This window comes from Epinephelus moara, chromosome 13 (assembly GCF_006386435.1).
Source record: "Epinephelus moara isolate mb chromosome 13, YSFRI_EMoa_1.0, whole genome shotgun sequence".
Lineage (NCBI taxonomy): Eukaryota > Metazoa > Chordata > Actinopteri > Perciformes > Serranidae > Epinephelus > Epinephelus moara.
Window position 1 is genome coordinate 33,594,314 of NC_065518.1, and position 27,353 is coordinate 33,621,666.

At 40.8% G+C, this 27,353-nt stretch overlaps 1 protein-coding gene across 5 annotated transcripts in view; it reads left to right on the forward strand.

The window, feature by feature from the left end:
• The first annotated feature begins 1,453 nt into the window (after positions 1-1,453).
• bms1 (BMS1 ribosome biogenesis factor) overlaps positions 1,454-27,353 on the forward strand; it is a 28,535-nt gene continuing 2,635 nt past the window's right edge. Inside the window, exons 1-20 of one of the 5 annotated variants that reach the window (XM_050059865.1) lie at positions 1,454-1,560; positions 4,695-4,875; positions 5,127-5,317; positions 7,313-7,392; positions 8,215-8,403; positions 8,543-8,685; positions 10,470-10,591; positions 10,740-10,933; positions 11,078-11,220; positions 11,702-12,267; positions 15,016-15,117; positions 16,564-16,715; positions 17,040-17,121; positions 18,514-18,593; positions 21,361-21,552; positions 21,737-21,925; positions 23,377-23,557; positions 24,916-24,974; positions 25,267-25,392; positions 27,186-27,333. In XM_050059865.1, coding sequence (XP_049915822.1) covers positions 4,703-4,875; positions 5,127-5,317; positions 7,313-7,392; positions 8,215-8,403; positions 8,543-8,685; positions 10,470-10,591; positions 10,740-10,933; positions 11,078-11,220; positions 11,702-12,267; positions 15,016-15,117; positions 16,564-16,715; positions 17,040-17,121; positions 18,514-18,593; positions 21,361-21,552; positions 21,737-21,925; positions 23,377-23,557; positions 24,916-24,974; positions 25,267-25,392; positions 27,186-27,333 — 3,112 coding nt within the window. In that variant the 5' untranslated portion in view covers positions 1,454-1,560; positions 4,695-4,702. The remainder of the gene's footprint in view (positions 1,561-4,694; positions 4,876-5,126; positions 5,318-7,312; positions 7,393-8,214; positions 8,404-8,542; positions 8,686-10,469; positions 10,592-10,739; positions 10,934-11,077; positions 11,221-11,701; positions 12,268-15,015; positions 15,118-16,563; positions 16,716-17,039; positions 17,122-18,513; positions 18,594-21,360; positions 21,553-21,736; positions 21,926-23,376; positions 23,558-24,915; positions 24,975-25,266; positions 25,393-27,185; positions 27,334-27,353) is intronic. The other 4 variants (XM_050059867.1, XM_050059869.1, XM_050059870.1 and 1 more) reach the window with 4 other exon arrangements.

Here is a 27,353-nt window from a genome sequence, read left to right on the forward strand (position 1 = left end):
TCGGGAGCTCCCATGACTTTATAATAAATATAACTTTGAGGCAGAGTGCTGCTGGTGCTGGCTGCTTTCCCAGGATATTATATTAGGGTTTACCAGTGCCCAGTTGTGAGAAACGAAGCAAGAATTTAAAGGCCAAAATATAAAGAGGAACTCAGAAGTGAAACAAAAGGCTGGATTTGTTGCTGTGAAGCTTTGGGACAACAGCAGCGTTTGTCAGATACATTACCTTTGCTTTGGTTGCTAGTCTCTGTGAAGCCCTGCCAACCAACTGGCCATTAACATTTAATATAGTCTTTAATTAATGCTTATAAGCTGTTACAAAACCAGAAAGTGGCACTAAAAAACATTAGCCACAGTACATTTATTAAAGTACTGCACTTCGTATAGACACTTCGTATATAGACCTGCCAGCTGCAGCATTAAAGCAACAAACGTAATAATAACAACAACAACAATACTAATTCTAATGATAGTAATGATGATGATGATAACAATAAAATTCATAATATAAAATACAAGCAGGGTTTCATTTGGCCATGGTATGTTGGTATGTTGCACTGCCATAAACTATGGTGCTGGAAATCTGGAAATGTATATATATAGAGAAAGCTGTCTGTCGCAGTGGCGTTATGTAGTTTGGCCAGGCCCCAGTGTACAGTTTTATGACTGGCTCAATAGTGTACACTATAGTGCACATATCGTCTCGTCATCTGATCAGAGACTCTACATTGGATCACATCAACATACATATTAGCCAGCAATGACCATTGCATGTCTGTATGTCACAAAAAAATACCAAAGAAAATAAGAAATTATTAATGTAATTTAACGGTTTGAATAGTTTATTACAGTTTATTTGGAATAAGCATATCAGTTTATTATAGATGCTATCGACAAAAAAAGATAAAAAAAATGACGGATATGGGTTGGCCTTTTTCAAGGGTATGTATAGCAAATGGCACAGTTCTTAATTTGATGAGAATTCGTCTTCGAAAACAGGCATATTTCCAAGGTGACAATCATTCGCTTGGGCCCATTCTCCACCCAACACATTGTTGGAGGGCCCACTCTTTCTCCACTCTCTCTCCACTCTCCCCCACCTGACGGGCCCCAGTGCAACCACACTGCCTGCACTGTAGATATTTACGCCCCTGGTATCAGCACCTCTGGCCTCACATTTCACCCTTTTCAATTTGAAACCTTCACACTTTGAAAGTCAGTTAAAAAAGATGATGTTGCTGCCCTCTGCTGGCGTTTTTGTAAAAATGTTTTTTCTGCCTCCAAGTCGATGCTGCAGTATAACATTCACTCACTCATCGCTTTGTCCTCATTCAGCTAGAAAAGGCCACATTAATTACTAACAAGCCAGCAGAGGGCGCCATTGCGGACGAGGGTATGTCGCCTTCCTTACTGTGCGGAAGCTCTTTGAATTTTGTTTCCACTCGTTTCACTAGGAAGTGACACTTTCATACACTTCCGGGTCGGAATTCACAACACACATGTGAGAGCTGCTGAAAATCAGCCGTGACTGAGACCAGACTACAACAGGTTTCTCTTCAGGTACTGCGACTAATTATTTCCTTTTCTCCTGAACCTCTTAATACGTGTGTGTGTAGCCAATGCTAGCTTCTGTTTGTACCGGCAGAGAACCCGAACTGGAGTTATAACGTTACACAGACTGTAGCATGTATTCCTGATGTTCCCTCACTCGTCACGTTGATAAACAGACACTGAAAAGGAGTTAATGATGATCATGTGTTCCTACATAACAAGCTAGCTGAAGTACATGGTCATTTTCCGTTTTTATTTAGCTGAGTTTAACAAACGGCATGCTGAGGAGTACACAAGACAAGTTGTGTTTTGTTGCCTTTCTTTGAAATAAATAAGGTAAATATCAGAGTCATTTAAGCAGCGTGGTTTTTGGATGGGCATTTGTTTATTCTTGTAATGATATACATGGCTTTAACAGAAAATTGCCTTTCTCACTGTATTTATTTTATTTTATTTTATTCAGCCTTTATTTAGCCAGGAAGGTCCCATTTAGATACTAGATCTCTTCCTCCAGAGAGTCCTGGTCAAGACAGCTGCACAATTAGTTACAGCAGTAAAAACATCAACTATGTCACATATTAAAATACACACAAAACATTATACAACACAAGGGAAAATAGTGAGAGAACAGGGGAGCACAGGCCAAACCAATGACATCCATACACAATCCAACAAGGCCAAAGACTATGTACAGTGGCATGCAAAACTTTTGGGATCCCTTGTCAAAATTTCATTTACTTTGAGTAGTTAAATAAGTTGAAGATGAACTGATATTCAAAAGGCATGACATTAAAGATGAAACATTTCTTCAGTGTTTTAGGCAACATAACTTTTTAATTCATTCTTGTCTAATTTCAAAATAACAAAGAAGGAAAATGGCCTAAAGCAAAAGTTTAGGCAACCTGATCGGTATTTAGCATTCCCTTTGGCAACTATCCCGGCTAGGAGTTGTTCGGAGGATTTTCAATCATTCTTCTTGCTAAATGCTTCTAGTTCTGTGGGATTCTTGGGCCGCCTTGTATGCACTGCTCTTTTGAGGTCTATTCATAGATTTTTAATGATGTTTAGGAGGGGGGACTGTGAGGGCCATGGCAAAACCTTCAGCTTGCTCTTCTTGAAGTAGTCCATTGTGGATTTTTTACAGATGGTGTGATGTTTGCATCCAGAATTTGCTGGAATTATAATTGAATCCATTCTTTCCTTTACCTGTAAAAAGTTCCCTGTGCGACTGGCTGCATCACAAGCCCAAAGCATGATCGATCCACCTCTGTGTTTAATAATTGGACAGGTGTTCTTCTTACGAAATTCTAAATCCTTCTTTCTCCAAACATACCATTGCTCATTGCGTCCCAAAAAGTTCTATTTTAACTTCATCAGTCCACAGGACTTGTTTCCAGTAAGCATCAGGCTTGTCTTTGCAAACTTCTGACACAGAATTTTGTGGTGAGGATGCAGGAAAGCTTTTCTTCTGATGACTCTTTCATGAAGGTCATATTTGTACAGGTGTCACTGCACAGTAGAACAGTGCACCACCACTCCAGAGCCTGATAAAGCTTCCTGCAGGTCTTTTGCAGTCAAACAGGGTTTTGATTTGCCTTTATAATAATCCTACAAGCAGCTCTCTCTGAAAGTTTTTTTGGTCTTTCAGACCTCAACTTGACCTCCACAGTTCCTGTTAACTGCCATTTCTTAATTACATTACAAACTGAGGAAACAGCTACCTGAAAACTCTTTGCTATCTCCTTATAACTTTCTCCTGCTTTGTGGGCATCAGTCATGTTTAGAGCAGCCCATGGTTGCTGATCGTTGAGACAAGGTTTCAGNAGCTACCTGAAAACACTTTGCTATCTTCTTATAACCTTCTCCTGCTTTGTGGGCATCAGTCATGTTTAGAGCAGCCCATGGTTGCTGATCGTTGAGACAAGGTTAGAGCAGCCCATGGTTGCTGATCGTTGAGACAAGGTTTCAGGAGTCAGGATATTTATAAAGCTTTGAAATTTGCATCTCCTGACCTTACCTAATGATCAGTGTGAACAAGCCATTGCCCTAACAAGCAAATTAAGGTCTCAGACCCTGGTAATAGTTGTCTAAAATCTCAAACGTCTTTGGGGTGCCCAAGCTTTAATATGGTACTTCTTTCCTTTTTTCACTCTAAAATTGTACAAAACAAAAATAATATTCTCATTTTGCTCAAAATGTCGAAAAGCATGTTTCATCTTTAACTTCATGCCTTTTAGAGATGATATCACTTCATAATCGAGTCACATAAGTGACAGTAAAAGAAATTTGGACCAGGGGTGCCCAAACATTTGCATGCCACTGTAGAGCAGCAACATGTTTCCTTCAAGAGAGTTTTTAAAAGACCTTTAAAAATGTTAAAGGAATGGAGTGATTCTAAAGTAACAACATCTTGGATCTCATCTTATACTCAGGTTGCATAAGAAGAGAAAGGAGTTTTACCAAGCTCTCTGTGCACCCTGGCGGTATTGATGGGGACCCTGATGAAATTGCCAAAAGTCTATTTAAATCAGCTGGGCTAACCTGAATTACTGTATTGAGTTTAACACTGATATTCCTATCACAGTTTTAGGTGTTGTTTTTTCCCAAGTTTTGCAAATCCAGCTTCAAATGAATACAGGTCTTTGTCAGATACCTCCATCATTTCAGAGACCTCACTCCATTGCAGATGACAACAAGGCATGGAAAGATTTTACTGTTGAATACAGTCAGCAGCCAGAGCATCAGATCACAGCTGAATTATTAAATGGCCTTGTTTTTGTCATCCTGCATGATAAGTGCTCCAGCTGACAAAACCTGAGTTTATAGGTTTATTAATGGTTTTCTCTCCTGTCTTCCAGGCATGATCATGTTTCAGCAGTGTAAAAATCAATTTGTAGACACTTCAAACTTGTCATATTTCATCACAGTAAACAGCATATCTTTTATTTTTGTCAGTTGCCATCATTGCATGGTAATACCTCCGAAACACATTTGTTATTATGTCACGTCTTCCTCATTGGTACACTTAGGCGCTTGTAGGATCAGTGAATCAATTCATAAATCCCAGTAGTGGCCTTGTCATCGGGGTCTGACCTTCCCACTCTCTGTGAAGATAAACTCAAGTGAAACTGTTTGTTCTTTAGCAGACAGGATGGACGGGAAAGTGAAGGAACAGAAGCGACATCAGCAGAAGCACAGCGGGCCAAAGGCAGAGAGGAAGAAGCTCAAGAAGCAGGGAGGCTCCACAGAAGAGGATGGACGGAAACGCAACCCCAAAGCGTTTGCAGTTCAGTCGGCTGTACGCATGGCCAAGACGTTCCACAGGTCAGTTCCTATTAGCTGTACTATTAAACATCTTTCAGACACAGTCACCTGTGACATCCAAGGTGTGATGCCACTTCTATTGCATGTATGCTCACTTCCAATAAGGGATAGCAATTTGACATAATTTCATTCATTAATGAATCTAAAGTGGGAATAACCAATAGTTAATTAAATTCCAGTGTAATCAATGAATAAAATGTGAGAAATGAAACAAAGCTACAAAACTCCTTTCTTCATGTATATTTTTTTAGGGCCCAGGACATAAAGACCAAAAAACATCACATCCCGCTTGTAGACCGGACTCCCCTGGAACCCCCTCCAGTTGTAATTGTAGTAGTCGGACCACCCAAGGTGGGAAAAAGCACCCTGATTCGCTGCCTGATCAAAAACTTCACCAGACAGAAGCTCGCAGACATATGTGGACCTGTAACCATCGTTTCTGGTAAGTTTGGCCTCTGATGTCTTTCTCTTCATGGGTTAGATACAGACCACGTCTATCAAGCTCTTTGTTGGTCACAGTGTAACACCAAGTCAGTTAACCTTCAGGGATATCAATGTGTCCGTTTAGGAAGCACAAGTGATAGTGAATCAGTTTCACCTGCTTTGGTGCAAGTGAAAGTGACAACAGGTGCAATGGAGAGGCAAAAGCAAGACAACCCCCAAAAAGGGAATGGTTTTACATGTGGTGTCCACAGACAGTTGTTCTCTCCTTATCCTTCCTGACTGATNTTTGTGTTCACTAGTGTCCTTGACACTTCTGGTAGCATGAGGCGGTACCTGCAGCCCAATCAGGTTGCAAAGGTAGTCCAGCTCCTCCAGGATGCCACATCAATATGTGTAGTCGCAAGAAGGCTTGCCATGTCTCTCAGCACAGTCTCAAGAGCATGGAGGAGATACCAGGAGACTGGCTGTTACACAAGTAAAGCTGGACAGGGCTGTAGAATCTAATCCAATCCAACTTTATTTATAAAGTGCTTTGAAATAACCACAGAGGCCCAAAGTGCTGTACATCAAGATAAATAAATAACATAATCAAATACAAACATAGCATATAAAATACAATAACATATACAAATCACACAAGGCAACATATGTAAGAACAAATAAAATCAATGTCCTACACGGTGTTAAAAGCCAAAGAAAAGAGGTGGGTTTTAAGGAGAGATTTAAAAATAGACAGTGAAGAGGCCTGTCTAATGTGCAACGGCAAATCGTTCCATAGATTTGAAGCTGCAACAGCAAAAGCATGGTCCCCTCTGAGCTTGAGCCTGCTTTTAGGCACCACCAGGCGCAGCTGATCAGCTGACCTGAGGGAAAGGGTTGGCGTGTAACGGTGAAGCAGCTCAGAGAGGTAAGGCGGGGCAAGACCATTTAGGTAGAAGGGCATCAGCCCAGCAGCAGGACCAGTATCTCCTCCTTTGTTTGAGGAGAAACAGGAGGAGCACTGCCAAAGCCCTACAAAATGACCTCCAGCAGACTACTGGTGTGTCAACCATTGGCGCCCTGTTCTCTTCACAGATGAGAGCAGGTTCACACTGAGCACATGTGACAGGCGCGAAAGACTCTGGAGATGCTGTGGTGAACGTTTCGCTGCTTGTAACGTCATCCGGCATGACCAGTTCTGCGGTGGGTCGGTGATGGTCTGGGGAGGCATACACTTAGAGGATTGCCAGATTGCTAGAGCGATTGTCAGACCTTACGCTGGTGCAGTGGGCTCTGGGTTCCTCCTGGTGCAGGACAATGCCCAGCCTCATGTGGCCAGAGTGTGTAGGTAGTTCCTGGATGATGAAGGCATTGATGCCATTGACTAGCCCTCTCGTTCTCCTGACCTAAATCCAATGGAGCACCTATGGGATGTTATGTATCGGTGCATCTGACTCCGCTGAGTACAGCCACAGGCTGTCCAGGAGCTCACTGATGCCCTGACTAAGGTCTGGAAGGAGATCCCTAAGGACACCATTCTCCAACTAATCTGGAGCACACCCAGACATTGTCAGAAGTGCATGCAGGCACATGGGGGCCACACACACTACTGAGTCACATTATGAGTTGACATGATACGATTTTGAATGCAGCTCTCAGTGGGTGGAGAATTTCAGTTTCTGTTGACTATTGTTGCGTTATTTTGTTCTCAACAAATTCCACAATGTACATCAGTAAAGATTTTCAACTTCAATAATTTGTTCATCAAGATCTGATGTGTGATTTAAGTGTTCCCTCAATTTTTTTGAGCAGTGTAAAATGTTAGATTGCCCTGTGGTTTCATTTCATCTGTGCAAAACAACAGAGATGAAATGTCTATGAAATGTCTGTTTAAGACAAATGAGACATTAGGCAATAATTGATCTTTTTATGGCCATCTGTGCACCGTTATGCATATGACCATAATGTTTCATCATTTTTCTGTGTCGAAGTGACTACTTTTTGTATTCTTTAGGCAAGAAGCGTCGCCTCACTTTCATGGAGTGTAACAATGACATTAATACAATGATCGACCTCGCAAAAGTAGCTGACCTGGTGAGTGTTTCTGTTCACAGTAAAAAGAAGTATATTGAATAAATGTGTGAAGCTGTATAACATACTTTATTGTATTTGTTTTTTGTGTGATATAGTGAACTGTACATAATTTGTTTGGCCTTTTTTTTCTCTATAAGACATATTAAAAGTGCTGTATGTGACATTCAGAGCATTCATATAGCAGAAAACCACAATTTGCTATGTAAAGATATAGTGAAGTAATGGTGTCCTGAGCAGTCACACTCCCTCTGTGAGCTCCTCTGTTCTCTGCTGCGGTCGACTGTTTGTATATGTGCATACTGTCTGTATATGTGTGCATATTAGAGTTTGTGAATTCCTGTGTGTGTGTGTGTGTGTGTATATCCCACTGGCTAGCTTATCGCTGTTGTGCTGCACTGAACTCATACAGCTGTTACTGCTGATATTGAGGCTGCATGGCGCCCACCCTCCAGTGTTCCTTTAGGTTGATGATGTTAGCTCTGTGCAGTTGTTAGTGCTATTTGTTGAGTTAGCACCGATAGCGGCTAGCCACTGGCACAGCAGCTTCCATGTTGAGAGCCGTGTGCAGACAATCCCGCCCCAGACTGTGAATCATGGATATGTTCTGAATGTCGCAGGCAACTCCTTCAACAGTAAATGTTAAAGAAATGTCATTTAGTTGACAGACTGTTCCTTCAGTCTTGGTGAATAGAGAGGCAGGTAGTTGTGATTCAGCACCATAACTCAATAACTTGATTTGAATAGACTCTAAAGGGCTGAATGACGTTTTATTAACTAAACTGAGTTGAACTAAATGCATTGTTTGTTTTTCTTTCCTTCCAGGTTTTGATGTTGATTGACGCCAGCTTCGGCTTTGAAATGGAAACTTTCGAGTTTCTCAATATCTGTCAGGTGCATGGCTTCCCTCGTATCATGGGTGTGCTGACTCACCTGGATTCATTCAAGAACAACAAGACACTGAGGAAGACCAAGAAAAACCTCAAACATCGCTTCTGGACTGAGGTCTATCAGGTAATCACAACATCATCACATCCCTACTACTGCAAATGCCCCCTTTGCTCACATACACAGTCATGTACACTGAAGCCCTAATGTGTATGTACCGTGACAGCATGACTGTGATCGAAAATGTTGTGTTTGAACCTGTCAGGGGGCCAAGCTCTTCTACCTGTCTGGTATGGTGTACGGTGAATATCAGACTCAAGAAGTGAAGAACCTCGGCCGCTTCATCTCAGTCATGAAGTTTCGTCCTCTGGTGTGGCAGACCTCCCACCCTTATGTGCTGGCTGACCGGTGAGTGATAAGCAAAGACTTCGTACTGCTGACTTACATGAGTTTGATTTCATCCAAATAATCCATTTCAGTGAACTGTAGATGGATGATCTGAAGATGTAAAGTGAAAGAGCCGAGATCCATTGACTCCTCATGTAGTTGTAGCATGTTTTGTTTTGTTTTTTTTATGTAGAGTTTCAAATACCACATTTTTGTATATACTAAGACATGGTTTGAACAATTACAGCCTCTTCGCATCTTGAATTTAAATGTAACATTAAATAAATATCAATCAGCACTATCAGCATTTTTGCGTCAAATATGTAGTCTTGATTTAAATATAATGATAAAAAATCCATTCATTTAGTTACTGGGCTGGGCTGTTTCTGGTTAAACAAAAACAATCTTAACTCTGGTCTGTCTCTGTAGGGATCCTTTCCACAATGTTGTTAGACACTTAAAATAATAATCTGAGCCTGTCAGTGACAAGAATAGGTACTTTTAGTGGACATATATTGATGATGCACAATGCCCAGAGTGGTTACATTGCAGCCTGTGTCAGCGCAGCCCTCTCACTCAGTGCTGGAACAATTTCAAAAAATGTTGCTCCTGTTAGTCACTAAGACACAGAAACATGGGAAAATTGGGTCTAGATTGAAAATTACCGAAGTTACCCTTTGAGACTAAAAAGCCCAGGCCTGTTCTTTGCTCATGCCAGTTTTAAAAAGCTGATAAAACAAACTCGGCTAAATGACTGCCATTGTAGACTTGTTAAATGCAGGTGTAAGTCAGAACATGACAATCCATTTAGATGTATCAGTTCCTGGCTCTGGGGTATTTTGCATATTGGATCACTGGCATGACTGTCACAGCTGCATGAAACAGAGCAATCTCTGATATGATATTAACATTAGTAACTGTCAGAATTCCTGTCAATAAAAAGGTCTCTAGATCGCACCACTGTCATGTCCTGAGGAACCTGAACATGCTCAGCTTTGACAACTATATAGCCTTTGGAAATGCCAATCTTATACGCAGGTCTTTACATGGCCAGGCCCCTCAGGTTCTCAGTGACATGATGCGACCGTTACAGGCCGTGGGGCTGGTCACTAGGAATACCACTGCAGGGAACTGTGAAGTGCCGTAACGGAAGACTTCCTTTGGCCAGACATCCTTTGTCATAAAGGGAGCTAATATATGGAATGGACTGCCTATCCAACTTAAAACAGAACAAAACTGTCGACATTTTAAAATCAAACTGAAGGAATTTTTAAAAGGTAATCAGTTATGTAATCATGTGTAGGGGTGGGTAGGTGGGTGGGGTGGGAGGTAGGGTAGGTATACAATATGCATAAGATGTGTATCTGTATGTAAATATGTGTATTTGTTGTTGTTGTGTATGTGTATGTTGTTTTGTATGTTTTTTTTAAAGGCCCTTCTAGGGACGGGCATTGGAAATTAGCAGTAGCTACAAATGCTGTGATACATTGTATTGGTTAATGGCTGTGCAATTCTCTATGTATATGTATCTGTCCCTATCAAATAAACATGAAAAATGAAAATGAAATGTCCATCCGGACAACAAAACTGTTACCTAAACTGCTTCATTGTACAAGAATCTCATGAGCACTGATAAGCGTGCTAGATAAAGACCAACCACACAGCTGTTTTGGTGTTCATTTTTTATTTGAAAGGAGCGGTTTGTGTGTAACTGATGTATTTAGTTATGTGAGTGTACTTGCATTGTTTGACTTTATACTCACTCAATCATTATTTTCTCAATTCTCCTCTCTGCACTCAAACAGTATGGAGGACTTAACTGACCCTGAAAAGGTGAGGACGGACCCCAAGTGTGACCGGACAGTGTCACTCTACGGCTACCTGCGAGGGACATATTTGAAAAACAAAAGCCAGGTCCATATTCCAGGTACATAAGCATAGTACTAGTTCCCTGCAAAAACCTTTAGTACTAAACATCATGCTGCTTAAAGCAGAAATGAGAAATAGAGTAGCAGAGTAACAGAGTCCCCTGGAAACATGTACAATGATATATTGTGTGTTGCTGCTCCCTGCAGGTGTAGGAGACTTTCAGGTAGCAGATGTGAACTTCCTGCCTGACCCATGCGCCCTGCCAGATGCTCAGAAGAAGAGAGCACTGAATGAGAAGGAGCGTTTGCTCTATGCACCCATGGCTGGCGTCGGGGGTGTTGTGTATGACAAAGATGCAGTGTATATCGACCTGCCTGCTAACCACGTCAATCAGCAGCAGGTGTGTGTGCTTGGCATGAGAGTGTGTCACTCATCTCATCTAGCTTTTTGTATTTGTATTCACTAACTACAAATCTTACCATTTAAATCAGATTACAATATTGTTTGTATCTGGTGTGATGTGTATTCTTTTGCGGTGGTACAGGAGGAGGTGCGGCCCACCACAGAGCTGGTCCAGTCACTCATCGACACACATGCCACCCTGGATGCCAAGATGGCTGCCAGTAAGGTGTCTCTGTTCAGCGGCTCAGCCACCCTGGAGTCCACAGACATCAGCGAGCAGAGCGGGTGAGCTCCAGTCTTTCTCTCCTCACTTCTTTTGTATGGCAGATGTCAGTTGCCAACCATGTGCGACCCCTTATGGCCACAGTCTAATGGCTAATTCCAGCAGGATAATGTTCCATGTTTCAAAGCACACACAAGCTCAAGCTGCTCCCACCAACATGGCAATGAATTCAGTGTATTACAAAGAGAGAGGTTATTGGAATGAATGTGAGCTTCTCGATATGGGTGATTGTTTTTGTGTATCTAACTGTATGAGGAAACACAACCACAGTTAGTGAAATAAAACTGAATTCTGAGTAAAAATTGATGATTAGATTTTGTGAATTTGTCAATATTCACATTTAATTTGTTGGCACACACAATTAGCAAAAGAATAGTACAAAGCATAATAAATGTTCTGCTACTTAAGGGAATATACCGCAGCCTTGTATTTGACAAAGACTGTCTTGTTTTGTGTGTGTGTGTGTGTGTGTGTGTGTGTTAGAGAGAAGAAGGGGCCTCAGGAGGAGTGTGTCTGGGATCCTAACACCCAGAGGAAGAGGAGGAAGGTGGTCTTCACTGAGGAAGAGGAGGAGGAGGATGTCAGCGGCTCCAGTGATGATGAGGATGACGAGGATGGTGACGGGGAAGACAGTGAGCAGGGGGAGCAGGAGGAGGATGAAGACAATGATCCCCTGTCCACGTTTCTCAAAGAGGCAAGAGCCGAATGTGACAAGACAGAAAAGACTGCAAGAGACGCTCCACCGGTGAAAAAACAGAAACTAGAGGAGAGCGCTGAGGTGCCGGCGTTTGCTGACAGTGAAGATGACCTGGAGATGAGTGAGGAGGAGGGTGAAGATGAGGGGGAGGCTGTAGGAGCAGGAGACTCTGGACACTGTTCTGAAGAGGAAGAGAGTGATGATGATGAAGAGGAGGATGATGATGAAGAAGAGTCTGAAGATGAATCGGTGGAAGAGGATGATGGAGCTGATGCGACAATGAAGAAACAAACAGCAAGTGACAGTGAGGAGGAGGAGGAGGAGGAGGAGGAGGAGGAGGAGGAGGAGCAAGGTAAATACACAGTGTAAATTTTTACAAAAGGTTTCACTAATCCAACTTTTTCTCTTCTGATACTGGCTCAAATACGTCAAAGTATAAAAGGTTATACAGCCTATCTGCAGGTCCTCCTAAAGTGAATTTTTGATGATTATGATACATAAACAGCTGTGTTTTACTCATATGACATATCAAAGAAAAGCTACGCTCCTCCTGGTGCCAGTTATGCTCACCATTTCAAGATACAACCACCACAGCAGACTCAATAAATGCTTCTGTCAGACAAAAAACAAACAGTTATAACTTACCTATGAAGCGTTATCATAATCCACAGATCCATATTATCCAGACTGAATCACAGCTTCCACAGCACCCACTTAATTTCCTACACTCAGAAGAAGAAGCTGGTAACAACATGGCGAAATCTACATCTAGAGCTGTGCATTTCTGGACGGACGGGGAGACCCAGTTCATGCTATGTCAGCTGAAAGAATTAAAGGCGCTGTATGTAAGAATGTGGCCAAAACGGTTAGTGCACTCAAATTCAAAATACTGCCGCGAGTCGTGTCCGCCCCCCTCTCCCCTACAGATTCGAGGTTGCTGGACAGCGGCACGCTGGAGACTGATTTGTTTGCCCACGGGTGGCTGCTGTGGCAGGGCTGCGTCGCTGCGTCCTTGATCTTTGGTTTTCCAGCGGACCGTTCGAGCAAGTCCGGCTTCTCTGCTGCTAACGCTGCTGCCGGGATACAGCTGAGGAGGAGCTGGCTGCTAATGCTATGTACTGGGACACTGCTAATGCTGCTTGCCGTGCTGCTGTAGCTCAGTCGTAACTGTAACTGATGCTGAGACTCTACTGACTGCGTGACTGGTAGACGGTGGTGGGTGGCGCAACAGGCCAAAACACAAATACAAAACAAACATAAACATGATTTGCGGACTGTAAATTTTTTTTTTACATGCGAATATTCTGGCTGTACTATTGTTGTCGGTGAGATCAGTATGTTATATGAACATTATTCCTTACGCCAGGGCCACACTGCCTGCGAAGCGCAGCGCACCGAAATTCTCGCACGCGCCGGAGAACCTCCGTTCACATCAGACGCGCATTTCTCCACGCCGTCGACAAGCGATTCTGCTCCCAGCTGTTATTTTTCACTGCCTGGCTTGACACATTCGCTCGCGGCTCGCGCAGAAAATAGACCAGACGCCGAACTGATCGCTGCAAATCGTGAGCCTGCCACGGAGCTTCCCGGCGCGGCGCGGCCAGTGTGGACGACACAGTCGGTTAACATGGGCACCGAAAGGAAACTGCCTTCTCTTCTCGGCGCTTCGAGGCTATTCGCGGCGCTTCCGCGGGCGGTGTGGCCCTGGCGTTAGTCTCTGTGACATATTAGGATGATTTTACGACTATTTGCTTTAGATTTCTTACATATAGCTCCTTTAAATACTTTTAAATACATGACTGACTGGGACAAGGACAGTAGTCCAATGAATGGCCTAGTTGAACTAAAACCTTAACTTGACTTAACTGTGCATGTAAACACACTGATTAACATTAGTTCAGACAATCTAACTCCAACAAAATATTTAGTCTGAACACATTATTACATCTCTAGTTATCCACTAACTGCGATTGCATCGTTTCAGACGTTCATATTTCCCCAAATGAGACCATTCATTTAATGACATTTTATAGAACAAAAAATAATTTATTAATTTAGAATATGATCAACAGATTTATCAACAATAAAAATAATCATTAGCTGTCTGATGTTCGCTGTCAGCCATATAACAAGTTGTGTGAAGTTGCTGCTTGAAAACTTCAACGTTCCCGTATTGGGCTGCTTCACAATAAAAGTTTATACCTAACATAATAACTGAAGGGTTTTATTGTAATGAATTTGTGGGAAATTTAATGTGTTTATCACTGAATTAGCAGAACATTGTTAGCGGCTTTTCTTCAATAAAAGCAAGTAATAATACAGCCGGGAGGAAGAGTAAAAGCAGAAACAGCCACAGTGAGATGTTGATGAAGAGCTGCAGACAACAGGCTCTTACTGCCCCTCTGCAAACAGCTCACCTCCAACAGGTAAACTTCTTTTACCTGCCCTGATGTGGGCTATGCTGTGATGGAAAAACACATGCATCAAAAATAATGGGTGCCTTTAGCCATGGATCAGCCTGCTGCTTTTAAATGTCATGGCTCAAGACAAGCCGTCAGCAGTTAAAGACACACCTTCACGTGGGTAGCCCTGTTGTAATGGAAATGCAAATCCCTGCTGCACTGGGTTGATGGCCCAAACTAAACAAAGCTAAGTCATGCCAGCCCATGACTGTCAAAAAGGGGTATAAATGCTCCTTGCGGTGAGAATGTTTTGTCAGGTGTTACTGAGGTTCAGCTCTATTGTTCAGCTATTTTTTATTACACTTTCGCTGTAATCTCTTGGTGATCTTTGACTGAAACTGATGAGAAAAACACAGTGTAAATGCAAAGTATTACTATGTAGCAGTACAGAAACCAGTACTTGTTGTTCATTGTGTTAGCTCAGACCACACAGAAAAGTTGTTGGAATTAAAGATTCATCCTGAGTAGGACAGGAAAGGTAAAGCTTTCATTGGTTAAGTAGAGTCTGAAGGTAGCTGAATATGTTTTGATGTCGAAAGGGACTAAGTTTGTCGATGGTACCGAAGGCAGCATCTGGAGGTTTAGTGATTGTATATATCATCTCTCGGTTGATTTCCTTGTCCTGTTTCTGTCCACAGGGGCTCTGAGGTGGAAGGAGGGTCTGCAGCAGAAAGCGTCAGAAGCGTTCTTACGGCAACAAGAAGCTGCCCCCAATCTGAGAAAACTGGTTTATGGTTCAGGTAACCTAACACTCTGGTTGTATGTGCAAATTGATTTATATTTCTATGAATATTCTGTATTATAAGGATATATGATAATATCTACAATATATCAGCCCAGCCAATTTATCAGTCTAGCGCTAGTTAGTATTAGCATATACTGTATGTCAGCAAGTAAGCACCAGGATGTCAGTATAGACATGCCAAAGATGTTGGGTTGCACACTGACATTTTCAGAACAAAATAGAACAGGCTGGAGTGAGATTTTCTCTCGAAGGGATTGTTAAAAATAGGAGGTTTGTGCATTAAGTCTGTCTTTGGTAAGCGAGGGAGGTTCTTTTTGGAGAAGCACTTTTTTTTTTCTCCAAGTGAGGATTAGAATATAGGCAATTCACATAATCTGGTCAAAATTCATATATATTTTTGAATGCTTGAAGATCCATTCATTACTAAAAGTATATGTCCTCCAAGAGAGACAATATAAACCAGTGGAATGGTCAAAGTTGTCATATTGAAATTTCAGGTGTGCTGATGGATTCACATCATCAACTCATGCATTGAGTAACATTATAAGTAAACCTTCTACCTTAAAAGTTGCCGGCAGTCGGCCCAGTGAATTAAGTTATTTTTTCTCAGTCTACAGCTGCTGTGAGAGGCAGCAAAACATCCTTTCATTTTATAGTTATGGTTTACTAATGTAAAGACTTGTAAGACTTTCAGCGGTATGAGCAGTGGTTACATAAGCCTCAAAACCAGCCACAACTTAGCTCTTAGCTCTTAGCAAGAGTGACCGTCTTCTGTTGACCAATCCACAGAATGCAGTGTTGCTAGGTCCACTTTTATTACTGGATCTGTGTGCAAGGTACCTAAACAGAGGGGTGACCAAAAATGGGGACAATAAGGAATGGTTCAATTGGTACCATCCACAGCTTTTCACAGTGGGAATGTAAAAGTTGCCTACTGAACTGACCTGAACTGCACCAGACTGCTTGGTGGAAATGGGTCAAAGTCATCAAATTGTTTCAGATATTCCTATTTTTGCCACAGTAAGCGCATGAGTGAATACTCCATTATCTGCATGTTTAACCAACTAAATTATCTGTATCCGTATCCATATTTGGAATGGATGGGTTTTAAACTGGAAATGAGTGGGGCCTAGAAAGAACATACTCATACATACATCCGATTGTTTGACTCAACCCTAATATTAACACAGCATCTGTTTGTTGCTAATATGGTTAGCTGTCTTTTGCTGTTTGTCAAGCAAAAGTGTGCTACAAAACATCTTATTTTACCAAGTGACCGATGGAAGCTATGTATTAAGCCATATTTTGGCATTTTGCAGCAAATGTTAGAGGTGCTGTCAAAATATTTCTCAACAACATAACAATATACAAATACTGTATGAATTTGTCTGAATTTGTCTGAATTTTGGTGTTTCTTGACATTCATAGTTTTTGTTTTCAGTTGTAGAGGCTGAGGATTCTGAGGATGAGGATGAGGAGCTGGGGGGGCTGTTTCGAGTCAGCCGCCCTCAGAAGAGCAAAAAGTCCCAAGCAAATGCTGTCGACTGCTCCCGTTTCAACCCCAGCACCTCCCACAACTGGGACTTAGAGGAGGTACAGTGGTTATTAATACACTAGTGTTGCTGGTAAAGTTAGATTTCGTTCAGACTGCCAGCCACCGCCTATTTCTTTACCACATCAAACCTATGTAGATAGCTCGGTGACGTCTGGACACAAATATGATGTGATCACTTGCAAATAACAATGCAGACAGTCTGTCTTAAAGATCTGATTTAAGAGACAAATCTGATTTGCCTGCAGTGTTAATGTAGCCTTAGAGTGCTGGGTTCCTGATGTGCTGTTGATATAACATCAAATACAAAAAGAGATTGAAATGAACCTTAAATACTTAAAGGTTGCCATGTTTTCTTTTTCCAGATGCTAAACTCCATCAGGGACTGCTTTGTTACAGGGAAGTGGGAAGAGGGCCAAGATGCTGCCACACTGCTGAAGGAGGATGGTAAGACAGGAGAGAGAACCAACCCACGACCCCAAACACATGGATTTAAATGTTTCACTTGTGGTTGAAAAACAAAATGCTAAAAACCCTCAGTGCAAGATACATGTGAGGGGGGTTACTTTGACATTCAGTTAGGAAGGATACTGGTGTAGCTGGGCTCTTTAAAGGGCCAGTGTGTAAAATTTGTTGAAAACAGTGACATGTAGCGTTTAGATTCTACATTGCAGCGCTCACTCGCTCGCCTGTGCTCACCCCTCCCTTCGGCAAAGTTACGGTGGCCTCCGAGGATAACAAAAGTGGATTCACCGCACACAGGACTGAATTGCTTCTTATTTTATTACTCAGTCTACAAAACAACGTGTTTCGCCCATGGCTTCATCAGGTTTGTTACACAGTCCACAGCACAGGTGATTTGAAATAGGCTGCAGCTGTACTGAATCCAATCAGCAGGGTACACAGGAGTAACGTTACTGCTATCCTATTGTCTGTTATGCCTTTGACACAAGACTAAAATTTTCACAAGTGTTTTACAGTAATTGCTCTACCTGGAGATGATGTAACGTTACGAACTCTCCTCCTCACTCCCTACTTGTCGAGTCCGACACGTAACGCTATTATACTACGTGCTGACAAATAGTAGCATTTATTTTAGTAGTTTACCTGTCCAGCAGAAAACATGCCCCTTCAGCGTCGGATTGAAGCCCTTTGTCCTTCATGAACCCCCTCCATCGCTGAAAAACATCACTGATGTTTATTCTCTGCCGCTGCTTGTCCCGTTTTCTTTGCCCCCCCTTTGCGTCGTCTTTTCCTCACAGATGACGGTTGGGGTTCATTCTCTCCTGTTGCGTGGTAAGTGTGGTCCATTCGCAAACTTTATAACTAACAAAACTTTTCACTATTCTCTATCGATGAACTACTAACACTCTCTGCTGTTTCCTCCTCCTCCTTCCTTCCTTCCTTCCGCTATCTTCTTCGTTGGTTTATTTATACACGCGAAACGCGTTCTCTGGCTGGCTGGATTGTCCGCTTGGTCTGCCGTACATACATGGCGGCGCAAGATCTCTAGCAAGGCCCTTGCTATATATATATATATATATATATATATATATATATATATATATATATATATATGTGTATAAAAGCATAATTATAAGGCTACGAAAACCAAATTAATTTTATTTTATAGCGATTATACACTTATATAAACATATTAATGGGTAGAATATTCAGATTCAGATTTGACAATAATCCATGCCAAATATTACACACTGGCCCTTTAAAGAGTCCCTTCATGGAGAACCACAGTGTTGTTCCTGACCTTTGAAGCACACAAACCACATGGTAGCATAAATGACCTTAACGTACAGTCTTTAATTATTGTGCTGTGTCCAGAGGAGCTGTATGGTGACTTTGAGGATTTGGAAACTGGAGAAGTTCACAAGGGCCAAACTGGGAAGCAGGAACAGCCTGAGGTACGTCTGATTTATGTGGAGTAGTTGAAATCAAGTTTATATTCCACTGACTGACCATTGACACATTATGCAATATTTATATGATTATGATACATTCATTTTTTCATTCATTCATTTTTCTGTAACCGCTTATCCTGTCTGGGGTCATGGGTGTGCTGGAGCCTATCCCAGCTGACACTGGGTGAGAGGCAGGGTCTGGACAGGTCGCCAGACTATCATAGGGCTGACACATAAAGACAGACAGCCATTCACGCTCACATACACACCTACGGTCAATTTAGAATCACCAATTAACCTGCATGTCTTTGGACTGTGGGAGGACGCCAGAGTACCCGGAGAAAACCCACGCTGATATGGGGAGAACATGCAAACTTTACACAGAAGGGCTCCCCCACCCCATACTGTCGTTGCCTCTCTGCCCATTTCAAGAAATTTACTTTTGCTTTATTTTGTTTGTACATGTTTATTGGACCAAGTTCTAGGGACATGGTTATATTGAATTTTCTAATATATATAGAGTAATGATACATATTATATATATTTAATAATACATACTAATACATTTTTATGCCTCAGCACCAGCAATAGCCATGGCTGGCGACAACCCCTTTGTCCATCCGTGAGTCCATCCAATCGTTTTTTCTTAACACGATATCTCATGAACACCTTCAGGGAATTTCTTCAAATTTGGCACAAAAGTCTGCTTGGACTCAGCGATGAACTGTTTAGAATTTGGTGGTCAAAGGTCATTGTGCCCTTGGTCCGTCTCATTCTCATGAACTCGATATCTCAAGAACAACTCAATGGAATTTTTTCAAATTTGGCTCAGACGTCTGTTTGGACACAAGGATGAACTGATAACATTGTGGTTGTCAAAGGTTAAGGTCAGTGTGTCCTTATAAAACGTGTCTGACGATAACTCAATAATTCATACACTGATTATGACAACATTTTACACAAATGTCTCGTAGGATAAAACGATGAAGTTTATAGATTTTATATCCAAAAGGTCAAAGGTCAGCTTTATTGTGACATCATAATGTTCTGCAAAAACTCTTTCTTGGCCATTACTCAGCGCCCTAACTCAGGAACAGAAGTGGACACATTTGGTCAGATACTTAATTGGTGACACTAATCTTGGGTGTCCACCTTGAAACTGCTGATTGTATAGATCTGCTGTGCTGCGGGGGGGAAGATGTGTGTGAAGCATCCGTGTTTTAGAATTTGTAGCTTTTTTGTAGAAGCATTCATATTTGAAGCACTGCCAACTGTCATGGCTACATGCGAGTCTGGATAGACATGGATGTAAACTGTAACTGCACCTTGACAGGTTTGCAGGGGCATATGGCTGTGAGGTAGTATTTGTAGTTTCAGCATTGCTGTGCTACTACCAAACTAAATTTGGATGTAAAATGGCCTAGAGAGTGAACTTGCATGCTGTAAGTAAGAGAGAACACTTGTTCCAACAGAAAGATGGCTCCTCTGTGGTTTACATGGCTATGTCATTGTGACTATGAGAGGATTTTTAGCTGTACCCTTGGGTGGTATGTATGAAAAGGCTACGGTTTCTAATAGGGTTGAATGAATAATGACATTCAAATTGACATTGTGATGTAATAGAATGCAGTTTCCAATTTGCAAAAGCTGCGATAAGAAAAACATGATGAACGAAAGGATTGGAAACACCTGGCCTTGTGGGCTTTGCATGCACACTCTCCCATATGCTGTGACATGCAAATAAAAGCAAATAATGAAAACAACTTGTATGATGCCACGCCACCATTGGCTTTGATGCACACAGTACTGCCATTTGAAAATGGCCAAGGCTGGGTTTAAGTGCAATCCACATGCTTATGTTATATTTTTGTGAGAGTAGCCAAGCTCAGAGAGTAGGGTGTGTGTAGTGAGAATGTCATTGATTGATAAAGAGAGTGGCAAGACAGTGGCGGTGTACCAAAGATGCACTCATAGCAGACTGGTGTTGGCAATCGGAGTAGAGAAGTAATTGACAATAAAATTGTCAAGTGGTAGTAAATATGCAGTGTAGGTTTCAGTAACTGTAGCTTTTTACAATTCAAAACTAAATACAGAAGTGTTATTCATATGAGTTCATGCATCAGTTCATCTAATTTCATCTTAACACATAGGCCTGGCAAACATGGAAGACCAGTTTATTTGTTGACTGTATGCAGTGTTGTTTTGGTTATTGATTTATTGCTCATGTATGGTGATTAATAGAGAAAATAAGAAACTTTTAAAAATAACAGATACTAGTCTAAAAAAATGCTATTAGATTGATTTCCTATATTATTCAGCCTTTATTTCTCAGTTTCTACAGATATGGATATAAACACTTCAGGATTAAAACAGAAAGTCAGGACTGTACACCAGTCTTGTATTTTTTACACAGTATGTACCAAAGTGTCCAAATACCTTACGGACTGCACTGTGAGTTAGGATGAATAAACTAAGGAGCAGTGTGTTCACATATATATCTCTGAATCAGCTCATTTCAAACCCAGTATTTTGGGACCCAAATAGAAAATATTGTACTTAGTATTTCCAGTGACTCTGTGTTTTCAAGCTTGTACAGTGTACACAGTTGACAGCGTACTTTGTTACAGTACCTTGTTTAAGTAGCCACAGTTGACCTGATTTGAAGTGTTTGAATGTTCAAATGGTAAAGGGTTTACAGCCCGTGACAACTCATTAATGCCTTTCATTTTCTCAGTCGGATGATGTTTTGTCTTGTACATCTTGTGACCAGCAGGATAGTGAGAAAGATGAAGATGATGATGGTGATGAAGAAGGTGTGATGAAGGTGGATGATGATGAAGTTCAAAAGAACAAGCGTCTGGAGAAGAAACGAAGGCTGAAGGAGAGATTTGATACGGAGTATGACGACGGAGATGCCACTTACTTTGATGATCTGAAGGAGGAGCTGCAGAAGCAGGCAGAGGTATCTGGTTTGGACCTTCTGTAGAGACATGATCTGTAATGTACAACAGAGTTTCATTATACAGAAAATCTTCCACAACATTTCAAAAGGATGTATGAGGAAACATAAATCAGATTTGTATATTCCTGTCTTATTAGTAAGAATATATTTTAAGAAATATTTTTTTTCTGCATTTTGTGCTCAGCTGAACAGGGCAGAGTTTGAGGATGTGGATGATGAGACCAGAGTGCAGTACGAAGGCTTCCGACCAGGAATGTACGTCAGATTAGAAATCGCCTCTCTACCCTGCGAGTTTGTCACCAACTTCGACCCCCATTATCCAATCATCCTTGGAGGACTGGGCTCCAGTGAGGGAAATGTGGGATACCTACAGGTATGTTTTGTTTGCTCATGACTCGTAGTACCTGTGGATATCCTGAGACGTTCCTAATGTTTTTACAACTTTTAAGGCTTTTTCGTAATTCAGCTATTGGGTAAGATTTAAACAAACTCCTATTCAGTTGCTCAATTACATAGCCCATTTAGTTTTTGCCATTGGTAGTTGTCATTCAAACTGTACAGGGATGCCAGAGAAGATGAAAGGATGAATTAGACATATAGATGATTTTATTTTATACAGTAATCCTGTTGATGATGTTTCACCAAATAATTTGCTCAAATGGAAACGGTACAATTTGGGAGAACGGATTGTCGTACTGTATTTTAATTGAGGGTCAATTAGCAATGTTTATCATAGGTCTTAAAGTGATACTTCACCAATTTTCAAATAGCTTTGTATCAAAACAATGTTGGTATTATGTGTAAATGAACTGTGGTTCAGTGAAACTCCGCTAGATGACACAAAATGGGTCATCTGGCAGAGTTTTGCTGTCTCTCCTGGGCTGTTGATTGAACTACAGGCACTGTAGTACTTTTGCAATTATGTATTGACCACCACCCATGTCGCCACCATAAACAGAAAGAGTATATAAGCAGATCAAGAAACAAACCCGCCCCTCTCTCTGTCTCTCTCCATCTCTTAAACTCAAACCGAAATCCAATCAAACAACAAAACTAGTGCAGTGCTGATAGAAAATAAATCAAGATTATGTTATTGCACTATTTCTCACTTAAAATGTCTTCACAAATGTATTTTAGTGCCTTGTTTAGGTGTAATAGCGAGAGTTGTGAACAAGTAGTGTACTGTTTCCTGCACAGTGAGAATTGAGGCTGAAAAACTAAGCAGTGCTGATCAGATATAAACCAAGAAACATGTTTTAGCTGTAATATCACAGAATTTGCCACCAGCCAGCCTCCAGTATGTCAAATGGATGAGTTTGCATTACGTCACCTACCAATGTATTGGTCCGATGTAGCACTCTGGTAGCTGTAGGTTTTCAAACCCCTGTGCAAAAGCGAAATGCCACAGTCCCTTTTCTGTGTTTTCTCTGGTCATGTAGCACCACTTTCAAAAGTATTTGCACTCACAGTAGAATTCACTTAGTTAATATGGGCAAAAACATATAGGTATGGATGCGTTTCAGCTGAGGAGCCAACATTAGCGTCTTTAGCTAACTAGAGTTGTGTGCTGCTATTTTTCATCCATTTATTTTTAGCTAATTATTTCATGTTTATCCATTGATTTATACCTAATTCTTTTACCTCTTTATGCACTGAATTTACCCAGCTATTTCCGATGTTTATCCATTAATTTTACCTAATCATTTTATTTGTTAATCCATTAATTTGACCTAATTATTTCCACTGTTTATCCATTGATTTTTGTTAACTATTTGACTATTTGACTTTCTTGGTAATATTTTGAAATGGTTCTGTGTATGTCAGATGCGACTGAAGAAACACCGCTGGTATAACCGCATCCTGAAGACACGGGACCCCCTCATCCTATCATTAGGCTGGAGGCGCTTCCAGACCATCCCCCTCTACCACATCGAGGATCATAATGGACGTCATCGCCTGCTCAAATACACACCGCAGCACATGCACTGTGGAGCATCTATCTGGGGTGAGACACAGTTAGAACAGTTGGAATGGCTTTGTTAACATGCAAATAAGAATCTTATTCAGGCTACATATCAGAGTAAGGCGCCATTATGCTAATACTGGATTTTTAAGACAATACCAATACTTTTATTGGTTTTTATTTTGTAAGAATTATTACAAAGATACGGTTTGGTTTGACAATATCAAACCATAATATAGATAATAGTATATATATATATATATATATATATATATATAAAATATAGATTTAGAAAGTAGAACATATTTTAGACTTTGTCAGAAATAGAAAATTAACTCTTGAACTTTTTGCCATTGTTGTCCCTGGTGTTTTCACAATCCACCAGTCTCCATCAAGACAGAAACAGACAGAAACATTAGAACTGTATATCCAATATATATTAGAAATCAGAAAATGCAATCATTTGAAACACATTTTTCCCCAGAAAGCAGATGAGTTAAAATTGTCATAGATTCCCAAAAAACAGAACTCACATTATAAAAGGCAGTGGTTGTATTCCATAGTTCTTCATTAATTGAAAAAAATTGCAAAAATATTAAGATCTCTACATTCTATGGGGAATACCATCTAGCAGCTATTGTATAACATTTGCTTTGACAGAAAATTTGACTCTTCTTTAGTTTAAGGAGGTAGCTCATTCCATCTATGGCTTCTTAGACTTAGACAGTCTTAGACAAATTTATAAATATGTATAATTGCTGCTCTGGCTTTGTACTTCCTCCACACTCTAAAAAAATATTGTAAAAGTAGCTTAGAGCTCTTCCTAAAACTGTATGATAGTCCTGCCATCGTGAGGCGAACAGGAAAAAATGCAAAGAGATCTTGAGTGATTTACCAATATTGTATTGTGTGGTGCTGGCCAGTCAGTCCGCTGGCCACAGTGGCCCCCTGGAATGGACTTTGGACATGCCTGGCATAGATAGATCCAACAGATGGCACCAGAGGGGAGAGTCAAAAGACTGAAAACAAACAAACATGGTGACAGTGGACTATTTCTTAAATGTCACATAATACTTACTTCAACCAATCATATAACATAATCAGATTATGCTGTTAACATCTACCTCACACACACCACTACCTTAGTTACAGTATTGCTGGATTATTGGTGTATTTGTATATGTAGTCAGTGTTAAAGGTTTTGATGTACTGTAATGTGTGGTTTTTAAATGATAGAGACAAAAGGGTACGTTGTCTATGATCCATTAGCATAGTCTGTCAAGTCAGTAGAAGTAATGTCTTCCTGTATAATTACACTGCTATTGCTGTTGAGAAGGAATATCTTATCAGTTCTATTGGATAATTACTAGTATTCTCTCTCTCCTTTTGTTTCATTGAAGGCCCCATCACACCACAGGGCACCGGCTTCCTGGCTGTGCAGACAGTAGCAGGAACTAAAGTAAGTCAGTTATTTCCTCTAGTTACAGCAGTTTAGCTCAGTGTGAATGGTTAGTTCCATTTAAATTCTTCAGATCATGTTAGTGTAAAATTAAACAAATTCTAGTAGAAATGAGATCATTACCAGTTCCCAAATGGCAACAGCAAATGGTAAATTGGCAATATTGTTGTTTTTAAAATCTAACTCTCATATGACTAGTCTGAAATACAAGTCTGAAAAACTTCATATGGCGTTATGCATTGAAGGCTTTGGGGCAATATGTAGGTTACTTATAAATTCCTGTTTCTTTCAGCAGGCTAATTTCCGTATTGCAGCCACAGGAGTCATCCTGGATCTGGACAAGTCTGTGACGATCGTGAAGAAGCTCAAGCTCATCGGTTACCCCTACAAGATCTATAAGAACACTTGCTTCATAAAGGTAGGGAAACTTCTATAGCAGTGGTTCCCAAATGGTCCAGCCACGAGGTTCAGATTTCTCCTTAGCCAGTTGATCAAGGTCCACACAGTGTAATACATTCAGTGTCATCCCTGAGTTATGCCATGTCACTGAGCTAGTTTGCTGTCTCTGTCAAATAGCTCTCCGTTAGTCACTCACTCTACAGCAGGAAACGGTACTTAAAAAAAAAGGTCTACTGAGCTTAAAAATCAAGTGTCTTTTCATAAACTTGACACGTTTGAAAGTCACTTGCGATCCATTCAGAATGGAACTGTGACCCACCAGTTGAGAACCACTGTTAAAGTTTGTGAATTTAACGGAAAAAATCAAGGCCTTGAAAGTTTTTCAAAAGTAGACATAAATAAACATGGGTCAATGAATGTCCCTGAATTCATGTATTTTGTGCAGGAATAGAAATTTAAAGTTCTGTTGATTTTTTTTAAAACAATTTTTTTTTTTACTTACCATTAGTAAATAGGCTACATTCTGCAGTGTCCATGTGTGACTCCTACAGTTGCGTCATTGTTTCATGTGCCACCTGCCTAGAGAAAGTGTGAAGGTTACGTGCTTGTATGAGTGATGATAGTCAAGTGTTGCCGGTTAAACAGCGGCGAGCAAGCCTCAAAGCTAACATTAAGCAAACCTTTACCTATGCCTGGGACATGTAAATCACTCAAAAAAAGACTGGATTGTTAAAGATGTGCAGGACATTCGTATGGCCCAATGCAGCACTGGCAGCAAATCACCAAAAGTTCATGCCATGGCTGAAGCAGCTTTGACGAGTGATGCTCCTGGAGCAGCACTCTGCAAGTTAAAGAAATACCTCACCCACAAAATGACCATTTGTGTATCAGTTGGTCATTCTGTGCTGCCTTGAATTTGTCAAGAAAACCTTTTCTCACATGGCTCCACGGAAAAAGGGCAAGGGCTAAAACATTACTTTTTAAAACTGATCTGAAAGTGAATATTAACAATGCTCTCCTTATAGCCGGACTTCATCAAGGTATTTTGGTGAAAAATCATGTGCTTGGGAAGTGCTGAGCATACGAGTGGATAAGTGAGACTTAGATTATACTGCATGAGTTGTGTGAGAGTTTGTAAACAGATGTTTTGATAGAGTTTTGCTGCGGTTAAAGTTGGTCCCCAATCAATCAATAAATCAACATGTTTGATTTTTTTTCCATGGTGGCACAATCTGGAAATCCAACGGTAAAAAAAAAATAAATAAATAAAAATTCTTCCTACAATGTAAATTGCAGAATCTGTCTTGGGAGATTAATGGTGGCATGCAAGAAATATGTTTTCTTGACAAATTCAAGGTAACACAGGATGCCTTATTGATAATAATAATAATAACATTTAAGTCTACAGTTAATCTACAGCTCTCAGCTCTTAGGTAAGAGCTAAAAACATGTGAAAGGAGATAGATTATTGATGAAAAAATCCACAGTAAAGAGATGAAATTTGCTCAAGAAACATTCTTCAGTGGTAGTTTTGCCGTGTGGATACTAACCAAAACTTGCTAGAATCAGGTAAGTACATGAACCTGCCTCATAGTGAGGGAGTAGCAAGTTGATTGGTAAGCGGCTTGTAGTATACACGCTGGGGTGTATGGTTTGACCATGTGTTCCCCAAAGAGAAAATTTTCTCGGGTAAAGGAACTCCCTAAAAGACAAATATGTCACAAAAAATGTGACATCATGTGAAGAAGCAGTTGTATAATATTGATACTACTGTAGAGTGTTTGGGTTGAACTCCTTCTCTGTCTTTCACAGGGCATGTTCAACACAGTGCTGGAGGTAGCTAAATTTGAAGGTGCTGCTGTAAGAACAGTATCAGGGGTCAGAGGTCAGATCAAGAAGGCGCTGTCTACACCACCAGGGGCTTACAGAGCCACGTTTGAGGACCGCCTGCTTATGAGCGGTGAGTGTTTGTTTGACGTC